Source organism: Sapajus apella, unplaced genomic scaffold (assembly GCF_009761245.1).
Source record: "Sapajus apella isolate SASKATOON/1434 unplaced genomic scaffold, GSC_monkey_1.0 scaffold18, whole genome shotgun sequence".
In the NCBI taxonomy this organism is placed as follows: domain Eukaryota; kingdom Metazoa; phylum Chordata; class Mammalia; order Primates; family Cebidae; genus Sapajus; species Sapajus apella.
The window spans coordinates 29769435-29786171 of record NW_022436958.1 but is presented as its reverse complement, the minus strand read 5'-3'; the positions used below and the strand labels follow the sequence as shown (position 1 = coordinate 29786171).

The 16737-nt window shown below is 31.8% G+C and overlaps 1 protein-coding gene across 2 annotated transcripts in view; it reads left to right on the top strand.

The window, feature by feature from the left end:
• SCN7A (sodium voltage-gated channel alpha subunit 7) overlaps positions 1 to 16737 on the top strand; it is a 90019-nt gene that overhangs the window by 64031 nt on the left and 9251 nt on the right. Inside the window, exons 15-22 of one of the 2 annotated variants that reach the window (XM_032286614.1) lie at positions 374 to 808; positions 4502 to 4604; positions 5834 to 5988; positions 8410 to 8583; positions 10543 to 10650; positions 14639 to 14917; positions 16114 to 16167; positions 16552 to 16689. In XM_032286614.1, coding sequence (XP_032142505.1) covers positions 374 to 808; positions 4502 to 4604; positions 5834 to 5988; positions 8410 to 8583; positions 10543 to 10650; positions 14639 to 14917; positions 16114 to 16167; positions 16552 to 16689 — 1446 coding nt within the window. The remainder of the gene's footprint in view (positions 1 to 373; positions 809 to 4501; positions 4605 to 5833; positions 5989 to 8409; positions 8584 to 10542; positions 10651 to 14638; positions 14918 to 16113; positions 16168 to 16551; positions 16690 to 16737) is intronic. The other variant, XM_032286615.1, reaches the window with a different exon arrangement.

Here is a 16737-nt window from a genome sequence, read left to right as displayed (position 1 = left end):
AAATCAGACGTTGGTGATGACCTTGAACAGTAGGATATAAATAACTTCCACAAGCTTAGGGTTCCAACAATGAAATACTAGTCATATATGGGTTAATATCCACCTTCTAGCAGTAGAGAGCAGAATGGCAGTTACCAGAAGCTGGGTTGGTTAGGGGATATTAGAGATTGACGTGCTGTTGGTCAAAGGACATATAATTACAATTACATAGGAAGAATAAGTTTAAGAGATGCATTGTACAGCATGGTGACTATGGTTATTAATTATAATATATTCTTGAAAAATGTTCTCCAGTCAGTTTTGTAAACAAACTTCTTATCTTAAAATGAAACAAAATGAGATAAATTTAGCCTCACTTTACTTCCTTATTTAGGTACTTTACCTGTTTCTGGCATTGGTGAGCTTACTTAGTTCATGCAAGAAAGTAACAGTTGAAGAGAATGATGAAGCAAAAAATCTCCAGCTTGCTATGGGAAGGATTAAAAAAGAAATAAACTATGTGCTTCTTAAAATACTATGCAAAAAACAAAATATCCCAAAGGAGACAATGGATCGTGTAAATGAGGTATATGTTAAAGAGGATATTTCTGACCACACCCTTTCTGAATTGAGCAATACCCAAGATTTTCTCAAGGATAAGGAAAAAAGCAGTGGCACAGAGAAAAACACGACTGAAAATGAGAGCCAATCGCTTATCCCCAGTCCTAGTGTCTCAGAAACAGTACCAATTGCTTCAGGAGAGTCTGATATAGAAAATCTGGATAATAAGGAGATTCAGAGTAAGTCTGGTGATGGAGGCAGCAAAGAGGTAAGATGTTTAAATGTCCTGATTGATTAGTGGTGATTTATAGTATTGTTGATAAGTAGGTAAATCAGTACTGATGTTCCACAATCAGATTACCCAGTAAATCCTAGCTCCATCACTCTTAGCTTATGATTTTATGCTTTTGATCAAATTACTTAAAGTTTTTAAGTTTCAGTTTTCTTGTATTTAAATGAGGCTAAAATGGTATTTACTCCATAGTGGGGATAATAGTACATAGAACAATGCCTAGCAAAGATTAGGCACTTAGGAAACATTAGATCATATAATTGTGAAATTCTCTAAATTAATAACCAGGCAGTTTGGGGGTGCTGAAAAGTATTTGGAGGAAACCAAAGTTTTTAAAATCAAGGTGTGTGATTTCAGAAATCACTAAATTTCCTTTTTTTTTTTTTCTTTTTTTTTTTTTTTGTTTTTTGAAAACATTCATTTTTGGTTCAAGGGTACAGGTGAGGGTTCGTTACATAGATAAAATTGTGTCACGGGGCTTTGCTGTACAGATTATTTTATCACCCAGATATTAATCCCAATACCCAATAGTTATTTTTTCTGCTCCTCTTCTTTCTCTCACCCTTCACCCTCAAGTAGACCCAGTATCTGTTATTTTCTTCTTTGTGTTCATGAGTTCTCATAATTTGGCTCCCACTTGTAAGTGAAAATATGTAGGATTTGGTTTTCTGTTCCTGTGTTAGTTTTCTGAGAATGATGGTCTCTAGCTCCATCCATGTTCCTGCAAAAGACACGATCTTGTTCCTTTTTATGGCTGTATGGTATTTCATGGTATATATGTACCACATTTTCTTTTTTTTTCCCCCATTTATTTATTTTATTGCATTTTAGGTTTGGGGGTACATGTGAAGAACATGCAAAATTGTTGCATAGGAACACACGTAGCAGTGTGATTTGCTGCCTTCCTCCCCATCACCTACATCTGGCAGAAATCACTAAATTTCCATGGACTTTATCATCTTTAAAATGGAGGATTAAATTAGAAGAGTGCTACAATTCTTTCTTGCTTGCTAAAATTCTAAGATTTGAGTTGGATCATTTCTGCACATACTTTGACATTGTAGCTAAGTTGGACTAAAATAATTTTAAAAACCAGAAGTTTGAATTGTGAATAGTTGGTAGCTTTATAATGCACTGGCTTTATAAAAATGTCAGGATCACATTCAAAGAAGGGTAGATACTATTGTTCACCTAGCTTCTAAAATATACACTGTGCTGGAAACAGTTTTATTGTCTCCATTTGCAAGCAGCATTGTGTTTTAGTAGGAGGTATAGTTTCATAGAAAGCTACACCTACAGAGATCACATCTGCACAAGGGCTTTTTACTTTGGACCCCACTAGGGAATCATTTCAGATCACTCAAGGGCACCGGAGGGTCAGGGAATGTTTCTTCAGGTTCCCATCATCTCTGGCACCATCTTGTTTCCCAGAGCTCTTGTGTTTTGACAGATGCCCTCTGCAAGAACTTCAGAAATTGGTTTTCTAATAGGAGTTCAGTTTCAATTATTCAAAGTCCTTCCATCACCTACTAAAGCCATCTTTATTTTAGAGAAACATTTTCAATCCATATGCCCAATAGTCTAAAATTCATTTATCTTTTAAATTAATACCATTACTTACTCAGCAAACTTCTCAATGTTAATTAAAGATTTTGATTACCATCCATTTCTGGGTAAAATTGCTATTTACCACAGCACATCATGTTGGAGTGTCCCTGTAAACTTCTTGCTAGTCTCCTTAGAAATTCTGGAGAATGAAAATACATAGGAAAGCTGTAACTTAAAATAACTGTAAATATTGAAATTACAGTTGTTATTTATGCTGCATAGTTATTTGGTCTTGTTGATTGATTAGTCACAAAATATTTATTCAATTATTTATATATTTAGTTATATATTTAGTTAGATGCTTTCTAGATGATCTAGCCCATGACTGCTTAGGATGTTGATATACCCACAGCCAAAAACAAAACACAAAAATATTATAAATGATCTGACAATTCAGAGATACACTCTCTTGTTTCTTCGATATTTGTACTTCCACCCTATTTTTATTAAAAAAAATATGTCTATAGTGTATATTATAAAAATAACATCAAAATTCACATCGTATTTTGTTAACTTGTACTTTTTTGTGATACAGAAGCACATCATAGTCACTTTCTCATGCCATTAAATAATCTTCTATCAAAATAAATGATTTATAATTTGAGTCAATTGATTTATTTTTAAAATTAGAATAATACCATCTCACAGGAATTTTGGAAAAATCATATCAACTGGGTTATATACAAGGCTTTTTATAACTCTTTAAAAATATAAATGTAGGATGTATAATTTTAGTTGAGTGCCAAATATTATATTTAAATTACTGAATGCCTAGTCTCAAATAAAAATATTGCTATAGATTTTATTTCATTAGAAATAAAATAATAATCAATTAAACCTCAAATTATAAATCATATTTTTGATAGAAGATTATTTAATGGCATGAGAAAGTGATCACAATGTACTTCTGCTTTACAAAAAAAATACAAGTTAAAAGAATATATAAAACTAATGAAAATAATAAAAATATCTGTTTAAGAGTAATATTCTGCTGGATACATATTTTATTTTTAATTCAGCGCTATAATGATTTACTGACAATTGATTATGTAAGGACTAAAGCAAAAAAAGCTTTCTAATTATATTTCTTTGACACTTACTGTGTATAAGTCCAAGAGGAAGGAGAAAATATTGATAATTTTTTTTTTGGCACTCTACTTTGCCTAGATTTTTTTCTTAATTTTTAAGAAATAAGATTGGTTTAATTCCAAATTTTAAAATGTACTTGCCTTAATTTTTGTTTTAATTAGAAAATATTACTTATATGCTATTAACCTTAGAATTTTTGGTGATTTTAAAGAATGATCTATGGCATACTTATTTTTAAATAAGTAAAACAAAGCATTGTGAGAAAATAACTTTAAAAAAGGAAAAGAATATCATTTGCACTATTACCTGTGTAAAGCAATGAGCACCTTATTCTACCCAGCCTTGCACTTCAGTCAAAAGCAGAAATGAGAAAGAAAGTCAATCTCTGCATCTGGGTACTTTTCATAAGACTGTGTCCCTTTCCCAGGCCTGTCCTTGTCCCTGTTCCTTGTGCCTTTCCCTCATTTTACTACATGATAAATTCATGTCAGTCCCATCCTATGATGACATACATAAGACCATCTGTACTGAATTTTACAATGAAACCTAAGTGCACTATTATCTACCTATCTTTAGCATCAAGGGATGATTTGTTTTTATTCTACTCATCTAATTGAAATAGTATATACGGACACTTGTGACTTACTCCAAGAAAACTTTGGACCCCAAATCCTTTTGTGAATTGGAGACAGCCTATACATCTTTAAGGAACAAAGTGTTATTAACTAAATATTAGTTTTAATCTAAAATGTTACTTTAGCTTAAATTAAGCATCATACAATATTATTTGAACTTCAACTTGTACCAATCTGTATTTTAATATCAGTCATGAAATTGGCCCCAAGTCTTTTAAACCTAATAATATTATTTGTGTACAAATTTTTTCTTACTTCTGAAAATGAAATAAACTTTAGCCACAGTGGGTAAATGAAACTTTACTCACAACTTTTTTGGCGGGACTTTACTTTTTAGAAAATAAAGCAATCTAGCTCATCTGAATGCAGTACAGTTGATATTGCTATCTCTGAAGAAGAAATGGTCTATGGACATGAAAGGTCAAAGCATCCTAAAAATGGTAAGAAAATTTTGTTAATCTTGCTAGGAAACTAATTTGAATTATAAGTTGTCAAAACATGTATGTTCCATATCCAGTATGTCAGTCAATTGACTGAAGCCTTATATGTTTCTTAATATTCATGTTAAATATATAAATGTCACCATTACAATTTGTTTTCCTCTGAAAGTTATAGGCTGTTTTTTATATAACTAACTTAAATTTTGGCCCCATTTCATGAGCTCTAAGAACACTTCATTTGACTTCAATATATATAGGTATATGTGTGCATGTGTGTGTGTACACACACACACACATTTCAATGATGCTTTAACTATACTGATTTTCTGTTTTACTCCTAAATCATGCTTTATTCTAAAGCACACACTGGTATAGCTACCAGTATAAAATCAAATATGAACATTATGTATTTTTACTCAGTATTACATACAGCATGAAAAATGTGTTTTGGAATCATCATTATCAATAATATTTCACTGCTGCAGTACTTCTCATAGTATAATTTAACACAAGACAAAATTCTAAAAATGTTTTGGTTTGAAACTTACCTACCTCCATTTCTTTGTTTTATCACCTGTATATCAACCTCTTCTCTAGCCTCAGGTTTCCATTTTGCTAACCCTTTTGACTGCAGTGTAGAGTGCAGCCCTGTATACATGTACTCTACTCACAAAGTACCCCACAGTACAGGTTGCTTCTGTAATAGTCTCAATCAAAATTCCCATTTCCATGCCACCTAAGAACTAGAATCAAAGCAATTAATTTAGTTTAATTAATTTTATGCCTCTTCACATCTCATAAGCATTTATGTTTTTAAAGGGGAATCTATGTTATGTCATGTGAATCTTCAGAGTAAATTTCTAGGCATTATATCTAAATGTAACATTTAGAATGAGTGAGATATTTGTGCATATTTTCTTTTGTGGTATTAGTGAATATCTACTCTCAGACTGTTTCCCAGAGTGACGGGATGTTCTAAGTCATTTCTGCTTTTCACAAGGCCTTTCCTCTCCTTACCACCAAACTGACAAGTCCAACTTTCATTTTTCTGCTCAGTGATTACAGTGGTCACTACACCATGGGTAAAAATTAAATGTTTATAAATCAGAGACTACCTAGATTACAACTTGTAAATAAATAATTGCTATGCCACATAATAGAAAGTTTCAGGTGTTTACTTTTTCATGAGTTTTCTAGATTGTTGTTCTTACCAGTTCCATCCTTGACAGGTTATGGACGTGCATCTTCACTTGGTCAAATCAGTGGAGCATCCAAGAAAGGAAAAATCTGTCGGAACATCAGGAAAACTTGCTGCAAGATTGTAGAGAACAATTGGTTTAAGTGTTTTATTGGCCTTGTTACTCTGCTCAGCACCAGCACTCTGGTAAGTGAGCAGCCAGGGTGCTTGATACTTTGCTGGGGACAAATGTATTATAATTCTGTTAATTCAGAAAGTCAACACCAGGGTTACCTTTCCAAAAATACGTAGTATAGCACCAAAACATGCTACATTTCATATTTTGTGATTTTAGTTTTAAAATCTAAATATTACACTTTCTTAGAAAGTTTATATATGCATCATTCAATATTAAACTTAATATTACTTTTTAGTATATTATTTTGCAATAATTGAATTTCAAAATATATGTGTGACCGTGGGAAAATAGAATGTGAATAGATACCTAATTTTTCTGATTTTAATGAAGTTTCATGTATGAAACATTTTAATAATTTGCACATCCAAAACTGCTATATTATGCTTCTACTTAAAAACTTTGTTTTTAAGCCACTAAATTTGCAGTAATCTGTTACAGTCATAATAGGAAACTAATACGCAGCCCTCTCCGGATCCATTCCCAGGAATGGTCCTCTGTTTCCCGCTAGTACATGTTTCTAGGTCCTGCCTAGGTATCAGGTTTTCTGGTATATAATCCTTCTCTTTCCTTAGCAATCTTAGTACTTCCCAGGCCACTGTATGAAGAGAGTTGACTCTACTTATACATAAGATGGCCAGGAGAGGAGGTAGACGTAGACCTTAAAGAGAGTTTTTAAAAGACACCTACCCTATTGTAGGCCTCTTCAGAACCCTCAAGAAAGACTCGATTCAGCTCGATCTTGTAGGGAGGCTCTGTAGCCCAAACTGCACCACACAGCTCCACCTTGAGTGATTCAAAGGGGCTGGCATTTATATCTCTATGTCATTCAGCTGTTGATTTTGTTGGGTCCCTCTAGGAGTGGAAACCTTGCCTCTCAGGTGGGGTAGGCCTTGTTTAGCAGAGGCAATTCTCCAAAGAGGGCTTCAGTTGTGTGCTGTTAAGCAACACTCAGTCGCTGTGGAATAGGTAGATTTGCCAGTAAAGGAGTCTTGGTGGGCAACTCCAATATCTACTACAGTGTTTGACGTGTACTTGAAAAGCATATGTCATATGCTATACCTGGGTGCAATTATAGTTTCTTATTTCCATTGTTCCCGTCTCCTATATCCTTAGTGATATAGGAAAGATGTTTTTCTTTTGTTAGCTACAGAAAGAATGTGTTAAATCATCCCATCATGATTGCTTTTTTTTTTTTTTTTTTTCCAAATTTTCTGTTATTGGCATAGGTTTTTGTTTATGTATTTCGATGACTCACTATTTTGGATGTACAAATGTACACTTGTAGTATTGATCTCTCTCTTATTCTGAACTATCCTAAGTTATGTATCTTGCCTGATTTGATATTAACTTTATTTTTATTAGAATTTACATGATAAATCTTTTTGTTCTGAACATATTCTTGACCTTCTCCTTTCTACAGTTAGGGCCCATTTGCTTTTTATTGATACAGCAGCTCTGTGATACCTTCAAAAACAAATGCTTTTTAAACTGTATACTGTTTTTCTAGTTCTTTGCAGCAGGATCATTGGTCTACCCATGCTAGTTGAAGTGGAGGCTTTTGTACATCTTTTTTTGTTATATTTTGCATTATGTATCTGAATAATTGAATAATGAATAAATACATGTGACAAAATAAAATTTTTAAAGAACTTGATATTTATAATCTTTATGGACACTTTTATACCATAATTGGTTCAATTAAAAGTCATAAAATCTATTGTTATTTTGTATTTACTTCCATTTAACAGTAGGTTTTAATTTTAATCCTTGCTTACCTTTTTTGTTCTTTTATGTATATTGATACTGAAAGTCTGCCTACCTGTTTTCAGTGCTATAATATTTATGAAATTGCTTTCAATAACATGATCAGACTTTATACATTCCATAGTAAAAGTAAGGTTGACATTAAAACTGAGAAGCTTTGGAGACACAGTTATAGTTTTAAGTAATCTTCAGTGTTTCGACTGGTTTACCTGATAGCCTTATGAATTTCTAAAGACATTTAAAAAACGTATCTGTTTCTCTGTGAGTAAGTGGCATACATCTGTGAGTTGGCTACCTGGAATTACAAATAAGATTCATGTCAGATATGACTAAATATTTTGTCTTTTATGTTAAGTTTGATTAACTGATTTTGGAGGGGATTTTTGGATCACTGTTTAAAACAATTATGAAGCCAGGTTCAGTCTCTATAAGAAGTACTTCTGTGATTAATTAATGGTGTCTGCCATAGGCATGGCATCAAATAGTAGTACTTATGGATTATGTCAGTAAATGCAAGCATAGTGAACCAGGCCTTGAGCCTACAACCTCTGACAGTGCTCACCATATGCTAATTAGAGGTGAAATTTTGTTCCCTTCTATATCAAAAGAGTTTTTAGAAATTACATGTACACCTAATCCTTATTATTATTTTTTTTTACCCACAGGCTCTTGAAGATATATATATCGATCAGAGAAAGACAGTTAAAATTTTATTAGAATATGCTGACATGATCTTCACTTACATCTTCATTCTAGAAATGCTTCTAAAATGGATGGCATATGGCTTTAAAGCCTATTTCTCTAACAGCTGGTACAGGCTGGACTTCATGGTTGTTATTGTACGTATGCTAAAGACAATTTAAAAGGCGATTTTATTTACTTTTTCTTCTTCCCTCTTACTCTTTCACTTCCTCTCAATTTATTATATCTTTCCTTTCCATCTCTCTCTACATTGTCGGTACATGACATCTTTCTTAGTTTGTAATGCTTAACATCTACCATTTTCTTCTCATTCGAAATTTAAAACATTCAACACTATTTCTGGATTATTATAATAATCACCTTGAATATACTGCTAAACATGTAAGTTTGTTGCACAGTATCCTGAAGATATATTAGCACCCTAAAATTTTTAATTCTTCCGTTGGTTTAACTCTTAAATCATATATCACAATTAGACTACTTATGATGTTCACTGCTACTGGGCTGGTCCAAGCTCCCCAGATTTCTCATTTAGATTTCTATAATAGACTCCAAGTGGTGTCCCTGCTTCTGCCCTGCACACCTTCATTCTGTTTTCCACATGGTAACCAGAGGAACTGTTGTGAAATGGAAGTTAGCGCATGTCACTTCTCTTGAAACCTTATGGTAAATCTCCATCTCATTCAGTGTTAAAATCAACAATCTTTGCAATCAATGCTCCACAAGTCTCTGTGTAATCCAAACTTATTCCCTGCTATTCTCCCTTTCCCGTGTCCAGGTCTATTTACTGATCCACCAGCACCAGCCTTCATGGAGCACCCCAAATATGCCAAGATTATTTTCATCTTAGTGCCTGTGTACTTGTTTTTCTTTCCACCTGGAACTTTGCTGGCATTGATGCCTTAGCAAAAACGAAACCTTTGAAAGTCTTTCCTTACAACCCTATTTAAAACTGCAGTTGGTCCAACATTTCCTTTCTGTTTGTCTGCTTACTTCATCTCCATATCCTTTACTAATATTATACCATTTGTTCATTTATTTTTTTTATTGTCTATTTTCTCCCACTAAGGAGTAAGTTCCATTAAGGTAGAATTTTTTTTCTTTTTCTTTTTTTTTTCCTCCTTTAAGTCCTGTGCCTAGAACAATTTCTGTCATATTAGAAGGTTCTCAGTAATTTTTTTGAATGAATGAATGCCCTTTGGGTCTATAAACAATGATAGAAACTCCTCAATCTGTAATTAATTATTTAAAATAGCTGACCTCTCTTTTCTAAGTTGGTTCTTTAAAATTAGCCTTCTACTCTAGCCAAACCAAGCTATACCTGCAACTTGACTTCCTGTTTCCTAGTCATTGTTCTTCTGTGTCCAGATTCCTTCATGCTTGTGAAAATGATACCCAAACTTCAAAGCCCACTTCAAGACTCTCTCTTTAATTAAGTGTAAAAAGAAATTTTTCATATATGTTGACTTGAAAATATAGAAAAATCTGAAGATATAATAAAAGTTAATCTTACTCACTATATATGAACATTTGTTAACATTAAATACGTTTTCTTTTAAATTTTTACCTTAGTATCTGGTTATACTTTTTTGTAATGTATATATTTTGACATAACAATATTCATATCTTTCTTGATGCCTATCCACTGAAAGTCTATCTTGTATATTGTCTTAACCATATTTGTATACAAATACATTTGTAAATATATTTTCTATTTTGTTTCAATGAACACACTGCATACCATTACTGTATTACAAGTAATTATGAAACCGATTCTTAATCTAATTTCAAACTGAAAAAAAGATATAACTATAAATCATTGATCATAAAGAATACAAAATGTGTAACTTTTATTTAATCTCACTAAAATATGTTCCTTATTACCAGAAAATAGTTTAATTTTTTTTAAGTTATTTTAATGCTGAACAATTTTCTTATAACTTTATGTATTTTGAAATATATGTAAAAATAATTTACAAATTTAATAGTAAGTTTTTATTGTATAGCTCTGTTGTGATAAATACAAAGTTTATTTTACATGTTATTTTTATTAATATGGAATCCTATTTACTCTTTTTTTAAAAATACATATATAGGTGTTTTGTCTTAGCTTAATAGGGAAAACTCGGGAAGAACTAAAACCACTTATTTCCATTAAATTTCTTCGGCCCCTCAGAGTTCTATCTCAATTTGAAAGAATGAAGGTAAGAGATAAGTTTCAAAGCTAATCTACAGATTTTTATTTGGAAATACTAAATTTGTACAAATTGGCAAGATTTGTTGTTTTCTCATTTGTACCTTTAACAATATTAATACAACAAAAAACTTACATTTCATTACTTAGAAATAGAGAGGAATAAGTACATTAGTTATGCTTATTAAGATTTTAGGTTCTTACTGCTCATAAGGTATAAAAACTAGTAAAGACAAGTAAAAGAAACTAGTATTTGAGAGAGAAAACATAGTTTAAAAAGTATATTTCTACTCCATATACATATGCATATTAATGAAATTGTCTCCATTTAAAAAATTTGTCAGAAAATAAAACTTCGATCAGTTAACAAACTTTAAAATTATACATTGCATATACTAAGTGATTACTTACTGAAAGAAGTTTGAATTTTAAGATAAATTTACTATTTTTAATGTCACAATTACCTGTCCTGTCTTCTTCACTCAGATGTTAAAACCTCTTCTAAACAATGTAAAGAAAATTAATAGATTGAATATTATAAAATGGCCAGTGTTCAATCTTTTGTGCCTAAAATAGAAATCCCATAAAGCTCAACATAATTTAAAAAAAATGGAGTCTGTGACCACCACAAGTAATATAAGTATGTAGCTATACAGTGTGACCTATTGTATACAGAAATGGCAGAACACGTTCAAATGTATCTTTTATTTTATAATCATACATTTATGTGTTTTTGCATTTTTATTTACATAGATTTTTCTCATGTCAGTCTGGCACTTTGATCACTACCTAATATCACATATTCATTGCAATGGTAGAATCTAATGAGAAAATTACTAATGTTTAGCTTTTATCTCTATAGCTGACACATTACATGTTACATTTAAACTGCTATTAGTTAAGAAACCATAACACTTAAATTCTTTCCACTTGATAAAAAAATGAATGTTTATTTTTCTCTCAAAATTTGAGTGATTATTGTAAATACAAACAGAAATATAAATAGTTTAAAATACATATTTTAAATACAATTTCAGAAATTTTAATACCTCTTTTATATGATTGTGTACATATATACATGTATAAGTCCCAGTTCTTAAGTACATTAATTATATTTGTATATATACTTAGTTCATGATTGATGATAATATTCTTATAATTCATACAAATTTCTGGTTGACTCATTATAATATTACTTAGGCCAGATCTGTTTCTTAAATACATTTGATTTATTTATGTTGGGAAGTTAATATTTTGATTATGTGGCAAATACATAAAAATTCCAATTATGATAAAATTTCATTTATAAACCTCAGAAACAAAAAATCTAAAATAATAATTGTAACTTATATGATAACTTAAGAAACAGACTTCATTAACCATGTAATGAAGATCCACAAGGTGGTGATATTCCCCAGTGCTTTTAAACCAAAATAAAGTGGAAAATAAGCTGAAAAGAAGGTGATTTAATGGTTCGATGAGATTGAAGTTAAAATGACAAAACAGGCCAGGCACGGTGGCTTACACTTGTAGTCCTAGCAGTTTGGGAGACTGAGGGGCCAGATCGCTTGAGCTTGGGAGTTTGAGATCATCCTGGGTAACATAATGAGACCCTGTCTCTACAAAAATTACAAAAATTAGCCAGGTGTAGTGTGTGCACCTGTAGTCCCAGCTACTTGAGATGCTGAGATGAGATGAGGTGAGAGGATCACCTGAGCCTGTGAAGTCGAGGCTGCCGTGAGCTGAGATTGCTCCAATACACTCCAGACTGGGTGACAGAGTGAGACTGTCTCAAAAAAAGAAGAAAAAGATAGCCACATCTCCAGTATCAATACATAAATACAGTTTAGTGGTAGGAAAACATTATATAATATTCTAACATGTAAACTACAGAGGGCCTATTTACTCAAAACACACACACACACCCCCCTAAATAAATATGTAAATAAACAAACTCTTCTTTGTTTTTTAAAAAAAGACAATACCAATTCTTTTTCTTAATAAATTTAGACATATATAGAGAAAAAAGCTAACAAAATCAACAAGTTGTCTGCCCCAATTTAGAGAGAAGCAGGAAGATATTTGCCAGGGTAACTGACTCTGTCAGAAATTAGGCACTGTAACATTTAATGTTGAACATTCGTTAGACTGGCAATGAGACAATGGCTGTGGACAATTCAAGGTCAGGAAAACAGTAGCCATGCTTAGGTCAAAGTTAGGTTCAGACCTGATGCTTCCTCTTAACCTCTGGAAGTTCTGTAAATGATTGCTGAAGATATATCATTATAATTAGGAAGCTGCATACACCATTAATGATTATGTCTTTAATAAGTTTAAGGTCGTAGGTACTGTCTACTTTTCAAATGTATGTGTCAACAATATCCACAGTTTTTATTCTATATATATGGATTTTCTAAGACACATGGCACTTTTCTTCAGCAGAACCATCAGTGTACATTTAAAATATTTAAAAGTATTAACAAAAGATCTGTGATCTGGTTTTAGAAATGAAAGTGTTACTGAAAGCACAATTAAAAGCCAAAATATTAATTAAAAGACAGACAACTATGGAACATAAGCAAGAATGTACAGGCAAAAGGATTAGTATCTAGTAATGGTTGAAGGAAGGAAAGGTTAGAATGGTAGAAAACAGAATCAATGGTGCCTCAGGAATAAAGTGAAAGAGGAAAGGTCAGGAGAGGGAAATCAAAAGTATAAAATTAACAGAGGCTGAGCACAGTGGCTCATGCCTGTAATCCCTGCACTCTTTGGGAGGCCTAGGTGGATGGGTCACCTGAGGTCAGGCCAAGATCGGGCCATTGTACTCCAGCCTGGGAAAAAAAAATAAAAAGTCGTCTCAAAAAAAAAAAAAAAAAAAAAAAAAGCAAAGCTAGGAGAAACATAGGTAGTGGAAATATTAAAACTATGATACTAGATATAGCAACTGATTTGCATTTGCCATAGCAGCTTCAGTGGAGTAATAAGAATACAATTCTAATTTGAATTTTAATCCTGCTCTGGAGTGACTCACCAGTGACACCAAATGGCTCAGTGAGGATTGAATCCTTGTGAAGTACAGCAACCCATTAGTTTCCTGAAGCTTTGGCTTCATTGACAGTACAATCTCTTGGTCTTCTGATTCCCCTGACTACTCATTCACATGTTATATTTCACTTAAAATCTAATATATGTATTTTAAGATAATCTCATACATACACACAGGTTCAATTATCTTGAATTATTATTTCTGTCACACTACAGGAAATCAATAAGCATATATATTATATAATATATATATCGTATATATTATATATATTTTATATGCATATATAAGCATATATCTTATATATCTGATATATATCATATATTATGTATCTTACACATTATATATTGTATAATATATGATACATATTACATCTTACATATAATTATATATTATATATTATATATCTTATATATAAGATATATATAAGATAGATACTTGATATATATCTTATTGATATATAAGATATTAGATATATATTATATGTAATATATAATATATAACAATAAGCATCTATATCTTATATATGTAAGATACATGTATATCTTATATATCATATATAAGATAGATAACATACATATTATATATCTTGATATATAATATGTATATTATATATAAAATATATAATATATATGCATATATATTAAGCCAGTGAAATAATTATTCTAGTATTTATTTTAGTATTTGTGCTAATCAGCTCTGTTTTCATTTAATGATTTTTTAGTACAAACATTTTAAGAATATCTAGATTTGAACGTATTTTTTAAAATAAAAATTCAATTGTTATTTAGGTTATTTCAGTACCAGCATGTGGTTTGTTAAATCTTTAGATATGGACTTTTTGGTTCTTTTTTTAACGTATGACATTGTATCAATCAGTATTTTTCAATCTGATCAAAAATTAAAACAATTTCACATTTCTTATCTAAAGTTTACATTTTTTTAAATATGCCAGGTTGTTGTGAGAGCTTTGATCAAAACAACTTTACCCACTTTGAATGTGTTTCTTGTCTGCCTGATGATCTGGCTGACTTTTAGTATCATGGGAGTATACTTATTTGCTGGCAAGTTCTATGAATGCATTGACCCAACAAGTGGAGAAAGGTTTCCTTCATCTGAAGTCATGAATAAGAGTCAGTGTGAAAGCCTTCTGTTTAATGATTCCATGCCATGGGAAAATGCAAAACTGAACTTTGATAATGTTGGAAATGGTTTCCTTTCTCTGCTTCAACTAGTAAGTACACTTTTGACTTTTCCTTATTAATTATATATTCATCCATATTGTAGGTTGAATGCAAAGGACAAAGTTTGGAAAATTAATACATTTGGTTATAAAACATTTTAGTAATTAGTATATAAATGTAATGGGACATACAACACTAGACTCATTTAAAGAGACAAAAGTTAAATATTGTCCCTGTCCCACTGGAAGAAAGAAGTGGAGATGCAGGAAAATTTAACAGAGGAAATACAGGTACTGACCCAAAGTATTTTTACCACCACTGATCATGTTATAGGGTGATGTATTAGTCAGGATTCCCTGGAGGAACAGTATATACATTATATGTATGTATACTAATAGGAGATATATATGGGAGTTTATTAAGTATTAACTTACATGATCACAGGGTCCCACAATAGGCTGTCTCCAAGCTTGAGGAGCAAGGAGAGCCAGTCTGAGTCTCAAAACTGAAGAACTTGGAGTCCGATGTTCAAGGGCAGGGAGCAACCAGCATGGGAGAAAGATGTAGGCTGGGAGCCTAGACCAGTCTAGGCTTTTCACGTTTTTCTGCCTGCTTTATATTCACTGGCAGCTGATAAGATTGTGCCCATCAGATTAAGGGTGGGTCTGCCTTGCCCAGCCCACTGACTCAAATGTTTATGTCCTTCGGCAACATCCTCACAGACACACCCAGGATCAATACTTTGCATCCTTCAATCAAATTTACACTAAATATTAATTATCAGAGGTAATAATTCTTTGGTCCCATCCAAGTCACTTGTTTTTATCTCTTTAGTATTTTGAGGAACTGCTACTCGGTGACTCAATATCTAGCAGATATGAAGAGGCGAACAATTCCTCTTATCTCTCTCACAGAAAAGCATATGTATAGCAGCCACAAGTCACCATGACACATGGCAGCATGTATTTATTTACCATTTATATATCTTTTTCTCTATTTATCTTTTTCTAGTCATATTATCTTAAAATACTTTGTTACTAACTACAAATAAGCTAAGTACTTGAAATGGTTGTTAACAGACAGTATAATAATGAAAATATTAAAGATCCCAATTACACAGTATGTAGAAGTGTGGCAAGCCTGTATCAAATGTTTCAGTGTACTAGTAACAGATCGAGATTTTACTTTTTATTTTCCGTGAAGTATAAATTTTCATAAGACTTATAAATGCATGTCATTTTTACAGGCAACATTTAATGGATGGATCACCATTATGAATTCAGCAATTGATTCTGTTGAAGTAAGTATAATATCATTTTAAAGCCATTGTTAGGATACAAGCACAGTCACTTTTGTAATCCAAGCACAGAACACCAGTAATAATGAAGAGAAATCAAATGCATTTCAGATTGGGTATTTCATTGGCAATGAAATTCTTCCATGTTTATTATATTCAATGATTGAGGCCCCATAGGCCCATTTGAAAGATTATCAGACTTTGCAACAATGACGAATGAGACAAACTTTAAAATTCAAATAAACAAAGCAGTGATATCCTTTTGCCAAAGAGCAAAAAAGAAAACACTTCCTTAGGTAGCGTTGTTGGGTTTTCTTGGCATAAATTGTTTTATAAAACTTTTTTTATAAAGCTGATATCAATAATTTGCTTATTTTAAACTTCTAGATAAATATGCAGCCTCGTTTTGAAGACAACATCTACATGTATTATTACTTTATCAACTTTATTATACTTGGAGTATTTCTCCCACTGAGTATGCTGATTAGTGTTATTGTTGATAATTTCAACAAGTATAAAATAAAGATAAGTATAAATATTATTCGTTTACCCAGTGTCTGAGAAAATCAAGCG